At 41.8% G+C, this 27,691-nt stretch overlaps 1 protein-coding gene across 3 annotated transcripts in view; it reads left to right on the top strand.

Moving 5' to 3' along the window:
- The window catches only part of LCMT1 (leucine carboxyl methyltransferase 1), a 55,108-nt gene extending 28,134 nt beyond the window's left edge, over nucleotides 1-26,974 (top strand). For 2 of the 3 annotated variants that reach the window (XM_022588488.3, XM_022588489.3), the window contains 8 exons: nucleotides 623-699; nucleotides 1,601-1,662; nucleotides 10,968-11,070; nucleotides 15,319-15,439; nucleotides 18,713-18,814; nucleotides 20,237-20,328; nucleotides 23,875-23,972; nucleotides 26,757-26,974. In XM_022588488.3, the coding sequence (XP_022444196.1) occupies nucleotides 623-699; nucleotides 1,601-1,662; nucleotides 10,968-11,070; nucleotides 15,319-15,439; nucleotides 18,713-18,814; nucleotides 20,237-20,328; nucleotides 23,875-23,972; nucleotides 26,757-26,779 (678 nt within the window). In that variant the 3' untranslated portion in view covers nucleotides 26,780-26,974. The other variant, XM_089896001.1, reaches the window with a different exon arrangement.
- The last annotated feature ends 717 nt before the right edge of the window (nucleotides 26,975-27,691 follow it).

Raw genomic sequence — 27,691 nt, 5'->3', positions numbered from 1 at the left:
ATTCTCCACTATCACAGAAAAAAATAAATGTATCCCTCATTCCACATGATGCTTTCTGACATTTGCTACTTTATTCTATTTCATCCCCAAACTGCTGGTCACAACCCACCACATTGGTTTCTTGACCCTCTCTAATAGGTCCCAAGCTGCTTTTTTTAAAAAAATGAATGAATGAATGAATTTTTGGCCGCATTGGGTCTTTGTTGCTACGCACGGGCTTTCTCTAGTTGTGGCGGGGCGGGGCTGCTCTTCATCGCGGTGCGCGGGCTTCTCATTGCGGTGGCTTCTCTTGTTGTGGAGCATATCAAGCTGCTTTTTTGAGAAATACTCTTATGTCCTGCTTCCAGTCTACCTCTTAACATCCCAGTGACCATTCCCCTGATTCAGGCTCCCCATCACTTGGTTCCTGGACAGCTACAATAATCTCCTTTTTCCCTCCATTTGTTCTTTATGCCGAGACCAAATAACTTGAAAAGTACATTTCTTACCGTATCATTCCCCTGATTTTAAATCCGTAAGTATCCCATTGCTCTTCAGGCCCTAGCACTTGGTACATGAAGATGATAGGTAAATGTATGAGTAATAAATAATTATAGAAAGATTACTGTGTGTTTTTTCTCAGGATGAAGATCTTCTACCAAGTAAATATTTTGAAATCGACTTTCCAATGATAGTCACGAGAAAGCTGCACAGCATCAAGTAAGTGTGGCTTTGGCCGGAAGCAAGAGCGTGGTGAGATTCAGAACCAGATCCTGGTAGACGGCAGGTCTGAGGCAGGAGACCTCATTTTAGGGCACTGCTTTCCTTTCATCCCCTCCTCCCTCTTTCTTGCCCCTGGGACACTCATTCGGACATATTGTGCAGTCTTCAACATGAAATACACCCTCCTTTGTGACTCTTCTATCCGTTCATGTAATTTCTCTGAACATTTAAAAAAATGACCTAGAGTAGATTAATAATCAGAATTAAAAAAAATTTATATTGGATTGTAGTTGATTAACAATGTTGTGTATTAATTTGTATTTCTATGTGTATTTTGCTTACTTATCGTCAGGGTATAGAAAGGTGCCTGACCCAGAATAGATGTGTAGTAAATATTCTTTGAATGAATGAATGGGAGGCTGAAGTTAATCAGTTACTTTGGGCTCGGCCTATGGGATCTTAGTTCCCCGACCAGGGATCGAACCCGTGTCCCCTGCATTGGAAGCACAGAGTCCTAACCACTGGACCACCAGGGAATTCCCTGTTTTCTTGCATATTTTTGATTGGGAGAGTTATCACATAAATGTTACTAAAAACACTGGAACATTTGGAAAATTCTTGCTAGCCTGTCTGTAGCTGTTTCTAAGTACGTATGTCATGATCAGTTTGTGATTTGATATCAGATTCTCCATGTAAAGCTTAGTTGACCTAACTGACTTGTGTCCCCTGGACTTTTACTGTACGTGCCTAGGGTCAAATGTGACTAAACAGATGACCCTTTGGCGTGGCCCTTCCTTTGAATAGTAGTGATACCTATTTGCCATGTCTGTGGTGGCTGTCTGCATTTTAGCAGTAAATGAGCTGCTTGACTCGCCTTTCTTTTTCTCACCTTCTGCAGATTGAAACCTCTCCTATCAAAACCCATTTTAGACTTACATTCAGAGGACACACTTCAAATGGGTAAGTATCCTTAACCTAAGTAATACAACCTGGGCTATATAACAATTTTTGCTCTTTTTTCCCTTTTATTTTTAAAGATGGTGTGTGTGTGTGTGTGTGTGTGTGTGTGTGTGTGTGTGTGTGCGCGCGCGCGCGCGCCCACAAATACACGTATCCTTCTGCTGATACATTTTCACTTCCACCACAGTTACTATGAAGGAATTTAAAACAGTTTTGATGTGACTCTTCTTAGATGTCCATAGGTCCCCACTCTTTAAAAAGAATTTAAATTAGTTGTGAACATTTCAAAAATGGGAGATTTTTCATGAAAGTCTTGATTTTCAGTTTTGCTTGGAAAAATCACATCTATAGCTCCTACATGGCAGTCATTGAGCAGCGGCCGCTTTATTTAGAAGGGTCATGTCTTCTCCAGTTCTGACCCCACCACTCCCTCTTGTCTTACACCTGACCTGCTTCCTGGTTTATGTCACCTCCTTGGCCCCTGCAGTCAGTTGTTCCCCTCAAGTTTTAATTATGAATGTTTACAACACCACTTTCCTCATTTCTAAGCCTTTCGAATTATGGTAAAACTCTTCCAGAATCTTCCATTGTTTTCAGTCTCTATCTGACAGAGAGGTTCCAGGGCCTTATTAATAATTTGGGTCAGAAAACATGCTTAGAGAGGATGGCCTTCTCGGATGGTTGACACAGATAGCACAGCAAACATCAGACGATTAGATACGCTTCCTCTTTTACACAACCACAGTGCTTTAGTCATCCTCCTAGTGATCAGATTCCCAATAAAGTTTCCACAGAAAATGATATCTCCCCCATCCTTTGTTTCCCTTATACAAGTTGTAAGTAGAAGCTGTTCAGGCTTTGCCATTTGCTGGCCTGTTTGCTTTCTGTACAGGTTTGCTACCGTAATTTTCTATGTATTTGGTGTCAGAATGATTATCTGCAATGAATGTGCTAGTACTTTGCTAGGACTCTGATCCATCAATGTAGAAATATATGAAGTAGAAAGTAAAGACTTTCCATAATCCCTCCTCCCACCCAAGATAACCAGCGTTCAGAGCATTTTCTACTGTAGATGAACAGTATACCCAGAGGAAGGTTAGTATCACACATAATAAAGTACACACACAGATATAATCCAGCGCGCGGCACATAAAAGGCTCAATAAGTTTTTGTTGAATGAATGTATATACACATTGAATAAATATGTGTTGTAGTGTAACATATATTTGTTGAACGAATAGATCTATACTTCTATATATAAATATAGGTTTATATGTAATTTTAATAAAATAAATAATTTATACATACTGTTTTGTGACTTGCTCTTTTCATGTCCTAGTAAATCATGGCTGTCTTTTCATGTCAGAATATATAAATCTACCTTATTATTTCTAATGGCTTTGCAGTACTCCTCTGCATGGAAATTCTGTTTTATTTAATCTTTTCCCTACTGATGGTCATTTAGATTGCTGCCTTTTTATATTTTTATATTCAGCAGTGTTGTAGAAAACACATATATATGTGTGTATTTGCAGGAGTTGCTAGCTCAAAGAATTGTACATTGTGAATTTTAATAGCTACTACCAAACTGATCTTCAAGAACATTTTATTAATTTATGTTTTCATTAAGAGTAGATGAGGATTCTCTTTCTCTACACCGTCACTAACGCTGGATATTATCATTTTTAAAAATTTCTACCAGTCTGATGGGCTGTAACAATGTCCCATTGTTTTAAAATTTTATATAACTTTGAATGCTTAGAGTCCAACGAGATGGAGTATCTTTCTATAGTTTTATTGGCCTTTAGGAATTTCTTTGTAAATTGCCTTTTCATTTCCTTTGCCCATTTTTTTCTTCAGTTGCATTGTTTCCCCCCAGCCTTTTTTTTTTCAATTTATAGGAACCCTTTATAACATACAGATATGTTCTTTGATAAAAGCCTCTTGTCAACTTTTTTTTAAAAAGTATTTATTTATATATTTATATTTATTTGGTTGCACTGGGTCTTAGTTGCAGCAGGCGGGCTCCCTTAGTTGCACCTCACAGACTCCTTAGTTGCGGCTCGCCGGGTCCTCAGTTGCAGCACCTGGGCTCCTTAGTTGCAGCTCCAGGCCTCCTTAATTGTGGCAGGCAGGCTCCTTAGTTGTGGCTTGTGGGCTCCTTAGTTGTGGCATGTGAACTCTTAGTTGCGGCATGCATGTGGGATCTAGTTCCCCGACCAGGGATCGAACCTGGGCCCCCTGCATTGGGAGCGTGGAGTCTTATCCACTGTGCCACCAGGGAAGTCTCTTGTCAGCTTTTTTTATTGTATATTTTTTTCTTAGTCTTTTGCTTGTTTTTTTAAATCTGTGTTTGTGTGTTATGTGGGTAAATTTTCCAGTCTTGTCCTTTATATCAATAGTTTTTGATCTTGCCATCGTACTGAGAAAGGAATCTGAATAAAAATAAATAAAAACATGAATGAAAATCTGAGAAAAGTGATAGATGATAATAAAACTGACAAAAATTTCATTTAAAAATTACCCTTTTTCATCAAACCCCTGGGGCTGTAAGAATCACCACTATTTATTTATCAATAGGAGAGAAAAAGTGCTGACAAACTGATACATTATTGACTGTTAGATGCATCCAGATTTCAGAAATGTTAAAATGTGAAAAATATATGCATCTTAGAATTGATGATAGATGTTTTCTTAAGCTGAACTATGCACAGGGTAAGAAATTAAAAGTATGTAAATGAGCATACAACGAAAAGTAAGTCAAGATGAGTTCTTAAAAGTAAGTCAGATTCTATTACTTTCCTGCTTAAATCCTTCTAGTGCTGAAATTTACATGGTTAATTGGGTGTCTGGATGCCTCCTGATTTTCTTTCCTTTTTTTATTAATATTTATTTTTATTTATTATTTATTTGGCTGCATTGGGTTTTAGTTGTGGCACGCGGGATCTTTAACTGTGGTGCGTGGGCTCTTCGTTGCGGTGCACAGGCTTCTCTCTAGTTGTGGTGTGGGCTCCAGAGCGCGTGGGCTCTCTAGTTGTGGCACGCAGGCTCTCTAGTTGTGGTGCAGGCTCTAGAGCACACGGGATTAGTTGCCCCGCGGCATGTGGGATTTTAATTCCCCGACCAGGGATCAAACCTGTGTCCCCTGCGTTGGAAGGCAGATTCTTAATCACTGCACAACCAGGGAAGTCCCCCGATTTTATTTCCGACTACAGTAACTATGATCTCACCACACTGCCCTCCTGCTGTCCTCTGAATGTGCCAAGCTTGCTCTCACCTTCAAACCTTTCCTCTTCCCTTGACCTGGAACTCTTTGCCCCTAATTTTGCTTAATGGGCTCCATCTCATCACCCATGTCCCACTTCAGCTGCCACCTCCTACTCTAGGCACCGTTTTCTCTCATCCTCTTTTATTTTCTTCATAGCTCTTAATACTCTGATGCTATCTTGATTCTTCATTTGTTTAATGATTCACCGTCTCTCCCTCCTTGAGGGAATAAGCCTCAAGAGCACAGGGACCTCTCCTATCTTGTTCATTGCTATATCCCCAGCACCTAGAACAGTGCCTGGCACACAGAAATTATTGATGGAATAAATACATACCTGAGTGCTTGAATGAGTGAATGTTTGTGTCTTTGTAATCCATCTCAACTCCGATGTGGAACTGGTTGAGTATAAAGTAAAAAGAGCAACAAATCAAAGCATTGCAGAGTGGTGTCAGGTATCTCAGCTGAGCCGCAAGAAGGACAAACCCTCTAGGGGAAAGATTGTCTCCCACAAGGCAAGCTTAGGGAAAGGAGGAGCATGCGAGGAAGCCGAAAGGCCAGTGTGACTGGAGCTGGCAGTGGGGAGGGGTGCATGGCTCAAGATGAAGCTGAAGAAGGCGGGGCTGCATCATGCAGGATCTCCTCGGCCAGGCCAAGTAGTGTGGACTCTCTTCTAAGGGAGGTGGGACCCTGTTATGCACTCCCAAAAGGCTGTACCCCCCTTTGTAGTGCTCCCCACACTTGTCCACTCTTCATCTTCCCTGCTGGATTGCAGGTCCCACGGGGGCAGGACCGTGCCTTTTTGTTCATCAGTTTCTTCCCAGGACTCAGTGCCCAGGACATAATGAGAGCTCAGTAAGTATTCCTGGGTGGACAGATGGACAGACAAACAAGCAAAACTCCTGTGTGGTCCAGAAATCCACCTGAGGCTGTCTTTATTTTACAACGCTTTTTATTTTAATTTTAATTTTTTAAACTTTTTATTTTATATTGGAGTATAGCCGATTAACAACGTTGTGATGGTTTCAGGTGCACAGCAAAGCGACTCAGCCATACATATACATGCATCCATTCTCCCCCAGACTCCCCTCCCATCCAGGCTGCCACGTAACATTGAGCAGAGTTCCCTGTGCTATACAGTAGGTCCCCGTTGGTTATCCTTTTTAAATATAGCAGTGTGTACATGTCAATCCCAGCTTTTTTATTTTTAAGCTAGAATGTTCTAGGAAAATCTGGGGACCTAAAAGAACACTTTGCAATCCTAATAATAAGTCTGTCTTTGAAGACATATAATGAATGGGATTGATGGGACTCACTACAGGTCAGTAGCACATAGGAACACATCTCTCTTGAAATGCTGACTTGGAGGTGATGGAAGAGATCATGACCTGTATGCCCTGTGGAGTGTGTGTGTGTGTGTGTGTGTGTGTGTGTGTGTAAGTACCATGTTACATTGTGTAAATCTTCCACTTTCTCCTGCCTTTCATAGGTGTGAGCTGAATGAGGCAGATAATTAAAGCCTGTATGAGCTTTTGCTCTGTAACAAACCACTGCAAAGCATGTGGCTTAAAATAACAGCCATCTGGGGCTTCCCTGGTGGCGCAGTGGTTGAGAGTCCGCCTACTGATGCAGGGGACACGGGTTCGTGCCCTGGTCCGGGAAGATCCCACATACTGTGGAGCGGCTGCGCCCGTGAGCCATGGCCGCTGAGCCTGCGCGTCCAGAGCCTGTTGCTCCGCAACGGGAGAGGCCACAACAGTGAGAGGCCCGCGTACTGCAAAACAAAAAAAACAGCCGTCTGTTTAGCTCACAATCCTGCAGCCTGGCAATTTGAGTTGGGTTCATCTGTGTGGAGCTTCTCAGCATGTGCCCGGATTTAATCACCTGTGGTCTGGTCTTCACAGAAGACCTCCACGATGTACCACCATTGAGTTAGGCCAAGGAGTGCGTGCCCACTTTCCTTTACTAAGTGCCTCAGTATATTTTTCATGATGACTCTAAGTTAAAAAACAGATCAGCAGTTTTGTTTATTAATAAGTTGGGTTCAGGCATTGTAAGTATTTATGTCCTAACAACTTCTTGGTCATTTGAAAAAAAGGCCACTTACATTCTAAGAACAAATACTCTCTTAATTTCATTCTTAAATAACCACAGTTACTTCTAATGGGATATGTGCTCCTGTCGGGCCCTTTATGACCTCACCTGGGAGCCAGATTGGACACTACCACCTGTTCCTCTTGCAATTTTGCAAATGATGTTTGAGCAGCAGTGGCTTTTTCATCACAGTCACACCTGAGAAATCAGCTTTGCAGAGATACGGTGTCATTAAAAGGAGTGCAGAGAAGTCTCCTGTGGAAACTGTGACTGCCTTGAGCTGATGGTCTGCTTGTGCCTGGTGCATGTTGAGTATCTCTGCGTTTCCCTCAAAAATTTAAAACATCCTGTTCTGCCCTTGTGAGTTGGTTGTGCCGCCCCAGGGCACCTCAGTACAGTTTGGGATCCGTGAAGCTCAGCACTTTGACATTGCCCTTAATCTTAGCTGCAACCATATGAGGTTGCCATTGTATGCATTTTATACTTAAAAGTAGGCGTGAGCAGTGTGTCATACGACTAGGAACTGGCAGAGTAGACATTTGCTGTCAGGGCTGTTTGAGACCAAAGCCCATTCCTCTGCAGGTGTACTCCAAAGAGAGTTTTCATCTTGGGAACCATGTCCTGGATAAAAGCTACGGCATGTTAAGTTGTCCCTATCCAAGAATAATTAGAACTATTTAAGGATTTTAAAAATTTAACGTCGACTAGTGATTTTGAATTTTTGTGTGTAAGTTTAATGCAGGGTTTCTTAACCTCAGCCCTCCTGACACCTGGGGCCGGATAATTCCCTGTTGTGGGGCTGCCCTGCACAGTTTATAATATTTAGCAGCATCCGTAACCTCTGCCTATTAGATGCCACTAGCATCCCCCAGTTGGCGACAACCAAAAATGTCTCCAGGTACTGCCAGATGTTCCCTAGGGACAAGGTTGCCCTGGTTGAGAACTGCCGCTTGAATGAAATGATGACCAAGCCTGAGGAATAGGATTTTCATACTTGTCTCTTCATTCTGGCCATGTACAAATTGGTTCTTAATTTTTTAAAAACCCATCATGGTGTTATGTTTTCAGGGGTTCTCCCTCTTAAATCCTCTTAGAAGTCAATCCTCTAAAGATTGATCACAGAAGGAACTACTAGTAGCAGTTCGGATGTTTTCAATCAATGTTAATTGGCTTTCCAGAATTGGGCAAGTATGGGCTATTCCTTTAGAAAGTTGTTCTTATAAGAGTATCACACAAAAAGCTTTTAATCCTCTCCCGTTTTTCTCTTAGGAAGTAGAAAATAGAAAAGAAGGAAGGGATTGTGGGTCTCGTTTTGGTGAGCAAGGTCTTTTTCTCACCCAGTCTCAGAAGCATTCCAAAGGTATCAAGGTTTTTTTGTTGTTCCCATGGTCTCTTGCTAGAGTTAGATTTTATAAAAATGGCATATCTTCCCAGAATAGTAAAACTCCTTTGAAACTTGCCCTGAGCCTGTATCCTCTACCAAATGCATTCTGTTTCTTGTGAAATGAAGGTTAGGCATCCTTCAAGGGCGGATAATAGACCTTCTATTTCTACACAGCTTGAGTAGCCCCTGACTTCAGAGGAGCATGGGGATCATGATGGGTGTGTGGTGTGCGTTATTAGAGCATCAGATCTATCATTAATGGGACCTTGGGGACATCACATCCAGCACTTCCCAGGCAGTATGCCAGCTTGCCAGGGCACACGGATGGGCCACTGCTGGCTATGCCCCAGGTCATTGACCCTTGCTCAATTTTGACCTTGTGCTCAATTTTTAAGAGTAATCATGACCATGTGCCATTTTTGTCTTGTGTGCTACCTTTAGATCTACATCTCTGAGTAAGACATGTCTTACTCAATGAATTGCACAGTTCAAGGAAACCACATGCTTCAACATTCTGATGGTCTCTTTGTGCGTGTGTCTGTGTGTGTGTGTGTGTGGTCAGGTATGGAAAAACTCGTCTTGAATATATATGTTATGTGTAAGAAGGCACACAGGCACTTGGGAATCACTGCTTGTTTTCACAGCAGGGCAAGCAAGTGCCTTCACATTCTCGATATTCTTTTCTGGACTCAGGTGTTATGGTGCCTGGGACTGACTCTGGGTTTCCCAGCCTTGCCCTTTGGTGGTTTCCTGACATCTAGCAGATTCCTAGGAGGTATTTCTTGTAGCTTATGGGGTGTGGCCAAGTGTATTTGAACCCGCTGAATGGGGTTCTCAAGAAAATAAGGGAGAACCTGCTTACATGCTGTTTCACCTTTCCCACACTTTTTGCTGTGGGTTCTCAGGAGGGTACCTGAGTTCTTAGCAATGATGTAGGATGGCTGTAGAATGTCCCAGCTTCTTCCGTGGTTTGTACTTTGAGGAAGTTGAGTGAACAGTGCTTCAGGTAAATAATCAAGCAATTTAATTTCTTTTTAAATTATAATCTATTTTTAAAAATAGAGAGTTTAAATTGAAAAGAATTTCAGGCCTACATAAAAATAATGTGACTAGATTGATGAACCTCCATGTACCCATCGCCTAACTTTATTGCCAGTCTCATTTCATCTGTACTGGTGGTTCTAAAAGTGTAGTCCCAGGCTTAACAGCATCAACCCCATCTGGAAACTTGTTAGAAATACAGATTTCTACTTTTGAAAAATCTGAATCAGAAACTCAGGGGCTGGAGCCTGATCAGTCTGTTTTAACAAGCCCTCTGGGCGAATCTGATGCCTGCCAAAGCTTGAGAACTACTCTACATACCATTCCATCCAACCTCTGGTGGAGTATTTTAAAGGAAATATTTTATTTGTAAATACTTTAGTACATAAACTATTTTCTTTTAAACATAATAGCTCACAAATTGACAAAACATTTAGAGAGCAATTGGTACCAATATTTAAATAGGCTTACTCTTTGATCTCCTGATTCTTCTCATCATAATCTGCGTAACTGGACAGACAAGTCCTTTGTGACATGTACACAAGGATGTTCGCCTGAGATGGAGTAAACTTGGAAATACTGCCTGTCTAATATTGAGCGATTGGCTTAAGTACATTGTTTTATCTACTCCGTGGAGCATGGTGAAATCATAGAGAATGATGTCCGTGATACTATTGTTAAATAGGAAAAGCTTTCAGAACAAGTATTGGGTGACCCCATTATCTTTTTTTGTGCAGGGTGTGTGCGTATGTGTGTGTGTGCGTTTGAGGGAGGGAGGGAGGGAGGGAGAGAGAGAGAGAGAGAGAGAGAGAGAGAAAGAGAGGGAGAGAGAGAGAGGGAGAGAGAGGGAGAGAGGGAGGATGTGTCCGTGTTGTGTATAGGAGTTTAAGCACAGAGAAAAAAGGCTAGAATGTTATACACTAAAACACTAATAGTTGTCTTTGGAAGGTATGATTTTTAGTTAATTTTCACCCTCTTACCTGATTTTTTTTCCCATAATGAGCAGGATTTTGATTTTGATTTTTTTAAATAAATTTATTTATTTATTCATTCATTCATTCATTTATTTTTGGCTGCGCTGGGTCTTCGTTGCTGCACAAGGGCTTTCTTTAATTGCATCGAGCGGCGGCTAGTCTTTGTTGCGGTGCACAGGCTTCTCATTGCGGTGGCTTCTCTTGTTGTGGAGCACGGGCTGTAGGCGTGCGGGCTTCAGTAGTTGTGGTACGCGGGCTCAGTAGTTGTGGCTCGCGGGCTCTAGAATGCAGGCTCAATAGTTGTGGAGCACGGGCTTAGTTGCTCTGTGGCATGTCCGGATCTTCCCGGACCAGGGCTCGAACCCGTGTGCCCTGCATTGGCAGGCAGATTCTTAACCACTGCGCCATCAGGGAAGCGCGAGCATGCATTTTTATAATGGAGAAAACAATACATTTACTTTAGTTTTGAAAAAGTCACATCCATTGAAATTATAATCTCTTCTTGATCAATTTCTGTTGAAATTATAATCTCTTCTTACATTTACAGATGGGCACATATTGGATTCAACAAGATATGCCATCATTGGAGCAGATCTCCGAGATATACCTGAACTGGAAGAGAAACTAAAGAAATGTAACATGAATACACAGTGAGATTTTTTTTTAACCTCTTTTTGAGATAAGGCCAGTTGGAGGTACAGCATGATAACATGTACCATTTTTTTTTCATTGCTACTTAGAGTAGTTTTCTGAAATTTTCTGAGAAGCAATGTTCCTTGAGTCTGTTTTCCCATGAGAATCACCTGTATTGCTTTTGTAAAATACTGATTACTAATATAAGTTTGAGGGAAGATAATTGTATGCATAGAAACATATAATTGTAACATATAAAGAAAGGATTAGCATCCAGGGTATATAAAGAATACCTACTATTTTTTAAAAAGTCCAGTAGAAAAATGGGCAAAGGATAGATCACCAGGCAGCTCAAAGAGGAAACAGGGTATCATATTAAAATGGTATTGAACTTAAGTAGTAATCAGATGAAATTCTGTTTTACTACCACCAAGTTGGCAAAAATGTAAAAGTCTGACAGTATCAAGTGTTGGCAAGGATATCGGGGGAAAAGGAATGGTCGTCCACCACTGGTGGGAGTGATCTTGGTGTGACCATTGCAAGGAATGATCTGGAATTATCTAGTAAAATTGTCAGTACCATATGAATTTGCAGTTCCATTGTTGGGTGTGTCCCCCCGAGAAGGTCTACATGTATGTACAAGGAGGATGTTCATTGCAGCTTCTGTTTTTAGTAGCAGAAAATTGGAAACAACTTAAACGTCCATCAGGAGGAGAATGGATGAATGCTATGTAAAATGCATGACTTCAGCGAGAGCTCAAAAACTTAATGTTGACTTTTTAAAAATTAAATTGCAGAGTGTGATACCAAATGTGTAAAATCAAACCCCTCCAAATACTGTATTTTCATGATTACATATATACGTAACAGAAGTATTTTTAAAATGGACCAGAAGGGTTCACACCAAACTCTTGAGAGTGGGTACCTTTGGGAGGCAGAGGAGGGGAGTGAGATGTGTGGTTTTAGCACAGTGATGCTGGTCAAATAGATAAAGAGCTAGTGGGAGGAAAAGGCATATCCACCTGGTCTAATATAGGTGAAGATGACACTTTCAAGGATATTTGAGGTGAGTAACTCAAGGGAGAGGTTTGGAAGGCAGGTAAGGGAAAGGGAAAGTTATTTTAAAGAATAAATTGAAGGCAAAGCATCAGTGGCAAACGATGAAGGAAATTAGCAACAAGGGAAATCATTGCTGGAGGAGAGGGAGGGGAGTATGTAGAGCATGGACTGAGGTTAACTAGCCTTTGAGGGAAGAGAAACACTCTCTATTCTGAGAGGGCAGGAAGGAGGGTAAGGACAGGTGCAAATACAGGTGAGCTTTGGGCAATGGAGGGGTGGGAAGTATAGGGGGTTAAAATGTGGTCTTCCTAACACTTCAGCACAGTGATGGCCATTACCTCTACATTTTGAAGTTCTTGCTTACGTGTTTAGTCTAGAATCATCAACCAGGTTGTCATTCTTAGGATTTACATTTCCACCAGCTCAAATGTCAGGGACAGCTCTACTTGACCCAGTGTTGTCACTCCAGCTTTATTGTCTGAGTCTGTCTCACCAGGTGTTCAGAAGTAAGGTCAATACACTGTAAAGAGTATTTGTATTTCTTTTTTCCTTTGGGGAGACCCTTAGGTGGTTCACTGATTGCAGAATGTAGTGTGTTTTCTTAAACTTATTTTTTAATTGAAATATAGCTGATTTACAATGTTGTATTAATTTCTGCTGTACAGCAAAGTGACTCAGTTATACACATATATACAGTCTTTTTCATATTCTTTTCCATTATGGTTTACCCCAGGATATTGAATATAGTTCCCTGCACTATACAGTAGGACCTTGTTGTTTATCCATTCTATATATCAATATAACAGTTTGCATCTGCCAACCCCACACTCCCAGTCCGTCCCTCCCACCACTCCCACCTTAGCAACCACAAGTCTGTTCTCTCTGTCTGTGAGCCTGTTTCTGTTTCATAGATAGGTTCATTTGTGCCCTTTTTTTTTTAAAATTTATTTTTGGCTGCGTTGGGTCTTCATTGCCGTGCATGGGCTTTGCTCTAGTTGCAGCGAGCGGGTGCTACTCTTCATTGTGGTGTGCAGGCTTCTCATTGCGGTGGCTTCTCCTGTTGCGGAGCATGGGCTCTAGGCGCACGGGCTTCAGTAGTTGTGGCTTGAGGGCTCTAGAGCACAGGCTCGGTAGTTGTGGCACATGGGCTTAGTTGCTCCATGGCATGTGGGATCTTCCCAGACCAGGGCTCAAACCTGTGTCCCCTGCATTGGCAGGCGGATTCTTAACCACTGCACCACCCGGGAAGCCCTGTGCCATATTTTAGATTCCACAAATAGGTGATATCATAAGGTATTTGTCTTTCTCTTTCTGACTTACTTCACTTAGTATGGTAATCTCTAGTTGCATCCATGTTGCTGCAAATGGCATTATTTCGTTCTTTTCTATGGCTGAGTAGTATTCCATTGTGTATATGTACCACATCTTCTTCATCCATTCATCTGTCGATGGACGTTTAGGTGATTTCCATGTCTTGGTTATTGTGAGTAGTGCTGCTATGAACGTAGGGGTGCATGTATCTTTTTGAATTAGAGTTTTGTCTAGATATATGCCCAGGAGTGGGATTGCTGGATCATATGGCAACTCTATCTCTATTTTTAGTTTTCTGAGGACCCTCCATACTGTTTTCCATGGTGGCTGCACCGACTTACATTCCCACCAACAGTGTAGGAGGGTTCCCTTTTCTCCACACCCTCTCCAGCATTTGTTATTTGTAGACTTTTTAATGACGGCCGTTCTGACCGGTGTGAGGTGGTACCTTACTGTAGTTTTGAATTGCATTTCTCTGATAATTAGCGATGTTGAGCAAGTAGTGTGTTTTCTTTTAGCTGAAGGGAAGTCTTAACTTTCAAGGACACCACTGGATTTCTTGGGGGCACATGGGTTTGTGAAGTCAGCAGTAGATTGGTTAAAGCTGATACCGATGGGCCTGGAGCCCTCTCAGAATGAGGAGAGCGCGAGTCTTAGAATCTCACCCTGGGTTTCTGCCTTACTTCTCCTGCTCACTAGATGTTTAATAGGGGGGAGTGGTTTTTTTTGTTTTTTTAAATCTTTTTGAGCCTTAGTGTTTTCATTTATTAACTGGGCTAAAAACTATCTCACAAGATGGTTTTGAAGATCAAGTAACAGCATGCAAAAACAGTTGAACAGGAATTGGCTCGTGATAGGCCCTGAGTCAGTTGCCTCTGACTCTAACTATAGTTGCAGTAACCATCTGTTTTGGCAGATGTGCTGGAAGGTTAGGGAAGTAATTGGGTATAAATTGGGCTAGCTGTTGATAGGGAAGTTTGCCTCGCTTTTGGAGATCTATAAAATGGATGAAAAACAATTGTTGAAACAAGTATTCGAATTGTGTATTCCTCCTTGTGGTTTCATTTGTATTCTGTTTTCCTTTATGGACTGTCTTGTCTTTGCTTTTCTTTCACTTATATTTTGAAAAATATTAATCCTCTTTTTTAATATTGCTAATGGCTACCTCTTAGAAAATATATTGTAAAAATGTCTAACTTCATTTTTAAATAATTCAAATCTACAAAAAAGTTACAAAAATAATACAAAAAACTCCCATATAGCCATCTTTACCTGGCCTGGGCTTAGGTGGGTGGCTCGTCTGCTGGGGGCCAGGTTTAGGTGATGTGCCCTGGGGTTCACTCATGTGTGGACAGTGGGCAGGTCAGCTGGGCTGCCTCATTCTCATCCACAGGACCTCCCCTCCAGTGGTAAGCTAGCTTGGGTTCATTCACATGGTGGTTTCAGGTTTCCAAGTGCAGCAAGAGAGCAAGCACCAGTGTGTAAGTCATTTCCGAGCTTCTGCTTGTATCCTGTCTGTTGCTGTTCCGTTGGCCAAAGCAAGTTACATGACTAACCCAGATTCCAGGGGAAGGGAAATGAGCTTCACCTCCTGAGTGGGAGAATCTGCGGGTTCACATCGCCGCACTGTGGGTGCACAGTAGGGAAGACTCTAGCTATTTTTATAGTTTACCACACACATTTAACACATTTTCACCAGCAAGACAAAACTCATTGCTGATTGCTCACCTTTTTACAGTGTAAAACTTTGGGCCCCGGTGCACTGATTGTTGATGTGAAAACTAGTGCTTCTGGTTTTCCTGGGGTATGAAGTGCCCTCCCTGTAATGTGAGTGCAATTTGAGAGTCCCATTTTGATGAAAACATATTTATGTGCCTTTTTCTTCTTTCGTTAAGATTGCCAACCCTCCTGATAGCTGAGTGTGTGCTGGTTTACATGGCTCCGGAGCAGTCTACAAACCTTCTCAAGTGGGCAGCCAAGAGTTTTGAGACTGCCATGTTCATAAACTACGAACAGGTAAAAGGAAGCACGAGAAACTTGCCTTCTGCTTGGGACTCCAGTGGTGGCTTTCTCTCTCTGAGCACCCTCGGAATGTTTTCACTTACTCTTCCTTTTGCCTCCAGCCACTCACGTATCTCCTTTATTAATCAGTTCCCGCAAACCTGGTACTCCTGAGTTCTTGACTGCCAGCCAACTTTTCGCCAGAGTTTTTGGAACTTCTGTCTTGTCCTGTAAGAAAGTTGTTTGAGTTCCTATCATTGTGTTTCCTGTAAAGTCATAGATTTTGATGGAAGGAATTTTGGCTGTCATCAGTGTAGGGGTAGCAACTCAGATGCCTTCAGAGACAGGTGGTGATGCAGATGCAGGCAGTTGGTTAGGTGTTATATAGTGTGGAGTGATGGGGACTGTGGTGGACTGGGGCACCCATGTCCCATTTCATGGGGTGCCCCCTATTCAGTTCCAGCCAACTGTTACCATGTGCAGTGAGCCTGGAGTTGCCTGAACTCCCAGTTTTTCAAGAAAGGTTAGAAATGCAGGATTTTAATGTAAAATTTCCTACTTTCTAAAATCACTGAGCTTGGCCCACGAGCTCCCTGTTTTTCTCCTTTGATCCAGTGTCGAAAGGGGTTATGTTTTAGGGCTTCGGAATAATTCAGATTGGATCTGAATCTTGGCCCTAGCTCTTATTATTGACTGTGTGACCTGAGCAGAATTGCTTGGTGGTTGGGAGTCCATGCTCTGGAGGCAGACTGCCTAGCTGTGTGACCTGGACAAGTTACTTAACCTCTCTGTGCCTGCTTCCTCATCAGAAAAGTGAGGATAATAATATCCCGACTTCATAATTAATAAATGAGTTAATAGGTGCACAGGCATTTACAGCATTGCTGGCTCTTAAGTTAGCTATTATTAAGTTAGCTATTATTTGGATCTCTCTGATAGAGAGAGATACCTACCTAGATACCTAGGTATCTAGGTATCTAGATACCTAGATACCTAGGATAAGAATACCTACCTCTCAAGTCTAAATAATTCAGATTAAATGTGGCAAGTGCATTCATTAAAAAAAAAAGAATACCTGCTTCTCTGGATTATTGTGGGAATTCATGAGCTGTTGGACAGCAGTGGACTAATGATAAGCGCTGAATACACTTTAGCTACTTTTATTGTTTATTTTAGTTTAGCTTTATTGATTTTATTTTGTTTTTTACCTCATTTTATTTTATTTTTATATTTTATTACAGATAAGGGCAGTACAGGACCTTGCCCAATGTCACGTAGCTATGAAGAAGTCTAAGGCTAGACCTTGATCTCCTGGCCTCCTTCCCACCCCTTACCCAGTCCAGGTTCCTGTATAGGTGGTTCTTGGTTGTTTGATTTTTCTTCCTTTTCTGTTTAATTGGAGGCATTCCTCGGACTCAGTCTCCTGTCCTAATGAATGGATATAATGGTAGCTGGCCTCATCGGTCTTTAGTATTGATGTGGATAAATCCTGGTGACCTATCTTTGCTTTCAGGATACCATACCTGGGGGAAAAGGAATTCCACTTCCCATGTTTCCACACATTTCGGATGTGTACCATTTCATTCACTCTGCTTCATTTTTGTATTCTTTTATTCAACAAACCTTTATTCAACATCACATGAGAGACAATGGGTTAAGTGAGTTTTGACAAGAGACACTGTCACTTTGGAACAGGCCTGAGAATGTGAGTTTTCAATATGTTGACCACAGCTGTCCTTAGATGGGGTTAAACCCTACCCAACACCTTCATTTTGTGAATAATAAACTTTTAACTTAATCCAGTTCTTTCCTAACAAGTACAGAATCATCATCCTCACATTTGTCAATTGCTCACATAACATGTATTATTGTTTAATTAGTGGTTAAATGACAAAACCACATGGATGACGGTTATTTCAGTAATGATAATAATTATTGCACATTCTTTGAATCTGATGACTTGTATAGCAGGCGCTGTTCTTTGAGTTTCATATATATTAACTTATTTAATCATCACAACAACCCTCAAGGTGGGTACTAGTACTATCCTAGTTTTACAGGTAAGAGGACTATTGAACCAAGGGGTTAGGCATCTTGCTCACAGCCTCACAGCTATTAAGTATCAAGCCAGGATTCAAACCTAGGCAATAAAATGAAGGAGTTTGTGCTCACAAATATGCTTGTATCCTGAATGAATAGTGTGCAATCCTATCATTAGTGCCCCATAAGCCTTATGCATCCCCCTAAAAAAGAGTAACATTGGATTTTGTCTTGTAGCGTTGACATTGGTGTTGGCTTATGAATCCGGGAATCACTTCATATATTGTTAGAGTGCTGAATTTTAGATACCTTGTATATGACAAAATAACAGTGTATATGCTATCAATACAATAATGTACATAATATATATATATTTTTTGGCCTCACTGCATGCGGCTTGTGGGATATTAGTTCCCCAACCAGGGATCGAATCCACGCCCTCGGCAATGAAAGCACAGACTCTTATCCACGACCGCCAGGGAATTCCCATGTACATAATATTTTGTTTTGTGACAGTTGTGCACATATATAAATTATGTTTTATAAACCAGTTTTTTATTCAAAAAGTAATGCCACATGCAGAATAAAACAAAAAATCATATAGTTCGATAGGGTAGACAAAGAAAAGTAAGTCTCTTATCTACCCAAGACCTCAGCCTCTAATCTGGGAAGCAACCTTGCTGTATTCCAGAATTTTCCTATGCATATATAAATGTGGAGAGAGTTTCTTTTTTTTTTTTTCCTAAAGGCAGATGGGAGCATACTATACACATTCCTCTGTACCTTACTTTTCAAGAGTTTATCTTAGGGATCATTTCATATCTGTCCGTCTGTTTATCTATCTTCCTTTCCTGTTTTCACAGCTATATAGTATTTCATTATATGAACATGCCAGAATTAATTTAACCCCAAATGATGAGTATTTAAGTTCTTTCCAGATTCTTCCTATCATACATAATGCTGCAGTAAATGTGCTTGCATCTTTGCGTTCACGTGTGAGTCTATCTATAGGACAGGTTGCTGGCGGTGGAATTGTTGGATCCCAGACTGAGTGTTTGCAATGGATGGACACTGCCCAATTGCCTTTCGAGGGGCTCTACTCCATCAGCATGGCACTCAGGATTCTGTGACCTGCAGTTGGTATTATCAGCCTCGACTGGTTAGAAATAGGATGTTGTTTTAATCTTGCATATTTAACAAACAAAGAGATCCTTGTGGCAGTGCCCAGCCTCCTCTGTCCCTTCCCAGGTGAACATGGATGACCGGTTTGGGCAGATCATGATTGAGAACCTGCGGAGACGACAGTGTGACCTGGCGGGAGTGGAGACCTGCAAGTCGTTAGAGTCTCAGGTCAGAGGGCAGAGACCAGGACATCCTCTTGTAACGTTAGCCAACCAAGAAAGGGCACCCTCCCTTCACAGATAAGAGAATGTGAGAGTCCCTCATGAGTGCCTGCCTCCAGGCAGCTAGGGCTCCACATGGGCTACTGGTTCATCGTGCTGGGGGAAATCCAAGCCCTGTCCTGCCATCTTGGTATGGAAGATGCAGATTTACATTTCCGACCCCCTATTATCTTAACTTCTTATTATGCCGTTTTTCAAACAACATAAGAGTAGAGGGAATAGTTAAAATGAACACCCATGTTCCATCAGCCAGCTTCAATAATTTAATAACATTTTGTCATTATCGTTTGATTTATCCCCCTGCCTCCAAATTTTTGTTGATGGTGTCATTGGAATATTTTAAGGCAAATCCCAGACAGTATATCATTTTCCCCATAAATACTTCAGGTGACTCTCCTACCAATAAGGACCTTCTGGGCTTCCCTGGTGGCACAGTGGTTAAGAATCCGCCTGCCAATGCAGGGGACACGGGTTCAAGCCCTCGTCCGGGAAGATCCCGCATGCCACGGAGCAACTAAGCCTGTGCACCACAGCTACTGAGCCTCTGCTCTAGAGCCCACGAACCACAACTACTGAGCCTGCGTGCCACAGCTACTGAAGCCCACGCGCCTAGAGCCCGTGCTCCGCAACAAGAGAAGCCACCGCAATGAGAAGCCCGCACACCGCAACAAAGAGTAGCCCCCGCTTGCCGCAACTAGAGAAAGCCCGCGCACAGCAAAAAGAGACCCAGAGCAGCCAAAAATAAAATAATAAATTAAAAAAAAAAGCGAGGACCTTCTACCCCCCAGGATAATGATGATACCATTATCACACCTTACAAGTCGACACAAACTCCTTCATAGCACCTAACACCCAATTCATCTCCAGTTTTCCCCAGTCGTCTAAAACAATGTTCATAGTTGGTGTATTTGAATCAGGATCCAAACATGGTTCCCACTTTGTACTTGACTGATCGATCCCTTAAATCTCTTGGAACCTGTAATAGTTCCCGCCCCCAGCACTCCCCCACCTTTGAACATTTTTTGGTAAAGTGACACTTCCCACCCCTGCCCCCATTTAAATACGTTAGTTTTTACATGGCTTGTGTCACATTACTACTGGGGTACTTTAAAAAACTGTTGCTTATAGAAAAGTTTCTTCCTTTATTTCTCTTTAAATATTACACTTTAGTATGCATTTTCCCCCATTGTAACAATGCGTGTTCAGTATAGAAAATGGGAAAATTAAAAAAAAAAAAAGAAAGATGATAGTGGCCACGGTGGGCTTTTGAAAGAGGAGTCCTCTGAGGGAAATTCTGTGTGCGTGAAGAGTGTCTCAGGTCATATGACAGCACGTTGTCCTCTCCCTTTCTCTCCACTGCCCATTTTAGAAAGAACGGCTCCTGTCGAGTGGGTGGGAATCGGCATCAGCCATCGACATGATGGAATTGTACAGCAAATTACCTCGTGCCGAAGTGAGCAGGTATGGGATTGGCAAGAGTTTGCTCCATGGCAGATAACTGTGAATTAAAGGCATCATTGTCTGTATCCTTTAATGTTTAAAACAAAAACAAAAAAAAAATTCAACCCTGAACTAGACTTATTTTGAAACAAGTTAAACTGCTGCTAATGTAGATTAAACATTGATAGCTCCTTGAGAGTAACTTATTAGCTATTAGCCAAGATAAGGTTTATGCCCAAACAGATTATCTTAGTTGAAATAAGCAGTTACACCTCTGCAGTGGAAATCTTGCACAATCCCTGTGTTTTGGAGAAGCAGGAAAATGACGTTGCCCAAGGGCTCCTAATGGGGGAAAAGTCTGCTTATGGATTTTTAAGTGGACTTTTCCTCTCATTACAAAAGAAATACATGCTCGTTGTTCTAATAAAACAATTTTCGAGCAGTGTAAAGTGCATGAAGTATAGAGCAGTTGTGAGCTCTGTAGCACCCTCCAGAGAGAGCTGGGGTGTATTCTTTTTCTATGTGTATATAAAGATAAATATTTATCAATATATAGATTTATATCTTTTGAATCAGTATATTGATATTACATGTATTGGTCTGTAAACCACCATCCTTTCAAAAGCTTAACAATAGATTGTGTTTATCTCTACATGTCAAGATGTTCAGGGTTACCACATCCTGTTTAGTGGTACCTGTTATTTATGTGTGGATATATATTAATAACAGTGTTTAAAATTGAGGTGTAATTGACAGACAACATTAGTTTCAGGTACACAACATAATGATTCGATGTTTGTGTATATTGTGAAATGATAACAATAAGTCCAGTTACATCGGTCACTGCACATACAGGGTTTTTTTTTTTTTTTTTAAGGAGAACCACTTTATTTTGAGTAGTAAACAAAACTCCATTTAGAACATAATAAACAAACCTTCCATCAGTTTCTTCACAGTCCAAAGAATAAAAGATCTTCTAAAGAAGATCTTTAAAGGAGATTTAGTAGCTGAATTTGTGGGCATTTTTGGTGCATATTTTTTGTTTAAAAAGGTGAACACAAGCCAAGATTTCAGGCAAATGATGAGCAAGAAGTTTCCAGTGGTTGCATAGTGCAGGCCATCACATCTGAAGCAAGGTCCTGCAGCAACACCCCACCGTGTGCAGCAAATGGCAGGCAGGACATGGCAGCAATCTTCACTACTTTCTCGGAATTTTTTTTTCTTGTGATGAGAACTTTTGAGATTTACTCTTAACAACTTTCAAATATGCAGTACAGCATTATTGACTATAATAACCATGCTGTACGTTACTTCCCCGTGACTTACGTATTTCGCAGCCGGAAGTTTGTTCCTTTTGACCCCCTTCACATATTTTGCCTGCCTGCCCTCCCACCGCCCACCTCCAGCACCTACCAATTGTTTTGTTTGTTTGTTTGTTTTCTTTTAGATTCCACATGAAGAGAGATCCTACAGTATTTGTCTTTCTCTTGACTTATTTCCTTTAGCATGATGTCCTCCGGGTCCATCCCTGTTGTCACATGTGGCAAGATTTCATTCTTTTTTATGGCTGAATAATAGTCCATTGTACATCTCAGTATATATACCACATTTTCTTTATCCATTCATCCATCAATGGACACTTAGGTTGTTTCCTTGGTAATAATAATTTTAAAGTAATTAAAAAGTAATGTCTATAGCTGGGCATTTAGTTATGTTGCAAACAGCAGCCTTTATCCTAACAGAGGTGGGTAAAGAGGCGGGACAGGCTTCGGTCTGTCCACCCCAGGCCGACCAGCCCTCCCAGCTCTGCAGATGCCTCATAGTTTGTGTCTACATTTGTCAAGGGCTTTTGCCAGATACTCCGTATGAAAAGAAACCGGAGGCAGGCCTGTTGATTTAACAGATGCCTACTGTGCGTCATGCCTGCCTTTGCGGAGTTCACCTTCTAGGGAACAGCTTCACAGCCTAGTGTGTCCTGATAGTTGAACTTGGTCATGACGGTGATGGAACCTTGATCGTGATGCTGGTTCCTTCTCATACTAGGAAGCCTGCCTTGAGGTCCTCTGCTAAGATTAGTTGGGAAGCCACGAGAGTACTCCTTGGATAGTCATTCTTACTTCAGATGTGGCTCTTTGGCCTGCACACCAGGGTGGGAGCTAAGCACAAATACAGAAACATACACAAGCGTGTACATCTATACACTTTCATGGACACGCACATGCGCACAAGCACAGACACACACAGCCTGGACAAATGGCAATACCAGCATGTTAACAGTGGCTGTAAATAGTGGAATATGGATCACCTTTTATTTTTCTTCTTTACTCTTTTTGGAAATGCCTGCGTTGTCCCCACCACCCCAGTGTGTGCGTATCTCAACAGAAAACATCTTAAAGAGCTGTTTTCGTATGTTTCTCTGTGTGTGTATAAATTTAAAAGTTTACATTTAAAATGATTTTTGGAAAAAAGTCATATAAGCAGATGATGGGGAAAAAATGTAACCAGAATAAAGTAGTACAGAGTGAAAACAGAACAAAACCCCTGGTTCCTCACCCTCACTGCCATCAGCCGCCTTCTGTTTCAAGAGACAACCACCCTTACCACTTTCTTCTGCAGTTTCCAAAATTAGTCCATGTATGTATAACCGTATATATCCCCCACTTTTTCCTTACATAGATAGTAATGTACTAGGTACATTACCTCCTAAACAACTTGCTTTTTAAATTCCATGATAGGTCTTAGGTTCCATGTCAATTCATGTAAACCTACCCTATATGGCTGCACAGTATCCTATTGTATGAATGTGTTTAATCTATTCAACCCATCTCTTCTACTTTAAAGTTTGTTTTTTGTTTTGTCTTTTTGCTGTACTACATTGCAGCTGTGATGCTGCAGTGAGATTTCTTGAACACCTATAGGGTGAATTCTTAAAGCAGAATTGCAGAATGAAAGGGCGTACATTTTAAACATTGACAGAGGTGGTCAAATTGCCCTCCAGAGAGGTTATACTATTTTGTCATCCTGCTAGTAATGCAGGAGAGCACCTCTTTCCCATGTCCTTGGTAAAATGTATATCAACCTTTAAAAAAATGTTTATTTATTTATTTTTAAGGATGTATCAGCCTTTTTTATCTTTGTCAACTGTTAGCTGAAAACATTTCATGTGTTTTAATTTACATTTCTTTTCACATAAATGAGGTTGAAAAGCTCTTGTTTTTCCTTGCCAGTGAACTGGTCTTTTACCCATCTTTTAAATAAGTTTTAAAAGATGTTCTTATTGAAGTGTAACAGCTCGTTATATAACAACGAAATCTACCCCTTGTCATTTCTATTGCAAACATTTTTTTTCTAGTTTGTCATTTGTCACTTTTGACTTTGCTTATGGGATTTTTTTCTCCTTTTCAATAAAAATAAGTTAAAATGGGCCCACACCAGGCATACTATTCTGTAGCCTGCTTCTTTTCACATAGTATATCCTGAACACATTTCCATGACTATAAGCATGGGTCATGACCTTCATTTTTGATTGGATACATTTGTACTGTTGTCTCTTCATTCTCTCCACAGAATAGAGTCCCTTGAATTCCTGGATGAAATGGAGCTTCTTGAACAACTGATGCAGCATTACTGCCTTTGCTGGGCCACCAAAGGAGGAAGTGAACTGGGTAGGTGACTTCACTTGTATTGATTTAACCTAGAAAGGGGGAATTTTTTTGTCTCCAGAGAACGTAAGACTTGACGGGAATTTTTGACCCAGGAAGAACTAGGGGACGTATATATATACGTGGATCCGATCCATGAACATAGCCAGAGAATCAGCTGTTATATCCTCCGTGTTTTTATAGCACAAAACCCAGGAGAACTGTTTAAATAAACCACATGTGTGAAAAAAAAACAACAGCCCTTTAGAAGACTGTGGAATTTTCTCAGCTGGATGGTAAGAGACCTTGAGTCTTGTAATCATCTTAATAAAAGGACCCAGTGATTGTCTTTTTAATCAACTTGTAACCGGGTTTACTAGATGTTAAACACACAGATCATTATATCTCTCCAACACCCCTGTAGCTGTGGGTTGAATTTCTCTCTTCTCTTATATTTAAGATGAATTTCCCCGGCCTGGAAGAGTAGGGCCATAGGGACAGAGCATGGAGCCTTGTCTCAGTGTTTCTTGTTGCCTTGATCTTGATCGAGTTCCTCCTTTACAGCTGCCCCTTGTTGACCTTGCTTCCCCTGGGGGATAGCCCTTGGGCGGCTCTCCAGCCAGTGGAGACCATTTTAGATCTCGGTCCTGGCCTTTAATGTCATAGGTGCCCTTAAGCTTCCTATCGATGTGTCTGACACATGGCTTTAGGCAGGTAGTCCATACAAAACAAAGAACTTGGCAGAGTCACAAACTGTCTCCTGTGTGAAAATTCCATGTTGTTAATCATCCCCCTTGGGCTTATCTTTCCACTAGTTTATAAATTTACCCAGCTGGGCAGTTCAGCCCACAAAATCCATTTAAGTTATTTTTTATTTAAAAAATCGTTTATTAGTGCGTTTCGTACTGCTGTCCTCCCGCACTTTTAAAAACAGTGTAAATTTTTAGTAGGGACTTTGGAAACTTCTAAAAAAGTATGGCAAAGAAAAAAAAATCACCCGTATGCCCATCACTCAGAGATAACCTCTGGCAGCTTTTCCCTTCCATTCTTTTTCTAGCTGTTGTTTTGTTTTTAGCAGAGTTGAATTTATCTATTTATGTAATCTTGATTCCTGATCTTTTTAACTTAATATTATAAGCATTTCCCCTTGCACTTTAATGGCTTTATAAATATTCTGTCATGAGGCTATGTCTGAATTTACTTAACTTTCTCACACTTTAAAAAATATAGGTGGTTTGTAATAGCACAGAGTTAATTCTAGTTTCTGTAAAGTAGCGATGTATTGAGCATTTTTATGTAAGGGGCTTCTTTTCCCCACTTTGCGCCTGGCTGCTTTGTTGTATCAATACAGTAAGTCCCTTACATACAGACCTTCAAGGTGCGAGCTTTCAAAGATGCAAACTTGCGTTCCATCAACGTCATGCGTGAGTGAAATTGCAGCTTGCCCTCCGTCTCCTATTGCTGACGATCCTTCATTTCTACCATCTCCCACCTCCTCTCCCTCCTCCAGTCAGTAACTCTCTCTTCTTGCTTGTTCACTCGATGCCAGCCCCTGTATGCCAGCTGTTGTACTGCACTGCTGTACTTTTCAGGGTACTGCACTGTAAGATTAAAAATGTTTTCTTTAGTTTTTGTGTTTGTTTTTCAAGTACTATTTGTGTGAAAAGTATTATAGACCTGTAGTACAGTACTATATAGCCGATTGTGTTAGTTGGGTACCTAGGCTAACTTTGTTGCACTTAACAAAAAATTGGACTTAACGAATGCGCTCTCGGAATGGAACTCATTCGTATGTAGGGGACTTACTGTACTTATATGTGTGTGGGGAAGAAAGAACTGTGTTTGCTTGAAGTTCAGCATTGAAAAGGCCAAGTCCTAAAGAATAGGCTCTAGTACAAAACCTAGACAGATTCATACTAAAACAACCCTGCAGCCAAGACTGTAGAAGATCAGGATGATTCTCCAATAAGATAATTGCCTGCCAGAACAAAACTCAGCACTCTTCAGAGGAAGACACTAGAATTCAGAGTCTCGTCAGCTTACTATCTGCCATGTCAGTATACGATAAAAAAATTACTAGACATGTGAAGAAATAAATTGCCTACACTAGTCTTTTATTACTGAATTTGACTCAAAGAGAAAAGGGTGGGGCTTCCCTGGTGGCGCAGTGGTTGAGAGTCCGCCTGCTGATGCAGGGGACACGGGTTCGTGCCCCAGTCTGGGAAGATGCCGCGGAGTGGCTGCGCCCGTGAGCCATGGCCGCTGAGCCTGCGCGTCCGGAGCCTGGGCTCCGCAACGGGAGAGGCCACAACAGTGAGAGGCCCGCATACCGCAAAAAAAAAAAAAAAGGGTGAACAAAATTGCTAAGGCTAGTCACTAGCCCTTTGGTTTCTTTCTCACCAAAAACAGGCCAATATTAATTTTTAAATGTTTAAAGTAAAAAGCAGAACACTCAAGAATGAACTCCTTAAACAAGTTGTCTGAATGAGAAGTATTATTCAGAAAAAAAAAAAGTTCAGCGTTTAAAGGATAGACTTTCAGGTTTACTGCAGAGAGCCCGTAAACTCTTATAACATTTCTCAATCCCTTCAAAACCACCCATAAACACAGTCTCATCCAACCCCCTGTTGCCTTGTGAAGTCTCATCTTACACAACCAGGAGGCCGGGGCTGCGGTGATCACACGTGTGGCTGGTGCCCCAGAGCCGGTCACTGTGGGCCTGGGATCCGGGGGTCACATTCTCCCACCGCTGGCTGTTTGCCCCAATCCGTGAGAGCCTCTTCACAGCTTCTGTGTGTTTCCTCCCAGGCTTGAAGGAAATAACTTACTGATCTGTTCAAGACTCGTGCTGAGCCAGAGCTGAAGCCACTGACCTTTCCGGAGTTGAGTCTCCGAGTTTCCTGAGTGGTGGTTAGGCCTCGGCTACCAGTCTCCCCGCTCGCCGAGAGACCTCACTGACCGAGGTGTTTGTACCAGTTCCTGTTCCTGTCGGCTTTTACCGTTTAAATAAATCTCAGTTGCCATTGCCGGTGTGTTGGTCCTCTGCTGTTTATCCTTTGCTCCCCTGGGTGGGCTGTGGTTCACCTCTGTGTCAGCTGGAACCAGAGGTCCTAACCCGACCTTGACCTTGGCTCGCTCCCTGTGAGTCAGACTTAGCTCGTCCGTTGTGGGATCTACTCCTGTGTGCTCCCGTTTGCAGCACCCGACATTGCACTTGGCACCTTGACCAGATGTTGGAGCTCGTCTCTGCTCCCGCTTCTGCCCTTTCCTGCTTAAATCCGCCTTCACCTTGGTCATTGTGGCAGGATGAATGATGAGCCCCTGATCCCTCCAACTGTGAACATGTTACCTTATGTGGCAAAAGGGGCTTTGAAGATGTGATTAAGGATCTTGAGATGGGAGATTACCCAAGAGCCTCCAAGTGGGCCGGATGTCCTCACAAGAGTCCTTCCTTATAAGGGAAGGCAGGGGTGTCAGAGTCGGAGGAGAAGGAGGCATGTGACACCAGAAGCAGAGACTGGAGTGATGCGCTTTGAATGTGGGGGAAGGGGTGGAAGTGGAGGAATACAGGCAGCCACCAGATGCTGAAAAGGGAAAGAGAACATCTCAGAGCTTCCAAACGGAGCCAGCCTTGCTGACACTTTGACTTTAGCCCAGTGAAGCTGGTTTCAGATTTCAGACCTCCAGAACAGTAAGAGAATAAATTTGTGTTGTTGTAAGCCGCTAAGTCTGTGGTCACTTGT

Source organism: Delphinapterus leucas, chromosome 15 (assembly GCF_059928025.1).
Source record: "Delphinapterus leucas isolate spDelLeu-1000000601 "Yukka" chromosome 15, BTC_Dleu_Yukka2, whole genome shotgun sequence".
Lineage (NCBI taxonomy): Eukaryota > Metazoa > Chordata > Mammalia > Artiodactyla > Monodontidae > Delphinapterus > Delphinapterus leucas.
This window is presented reverse-complemented; position numbering and strand designations above follow the sequence as displayed.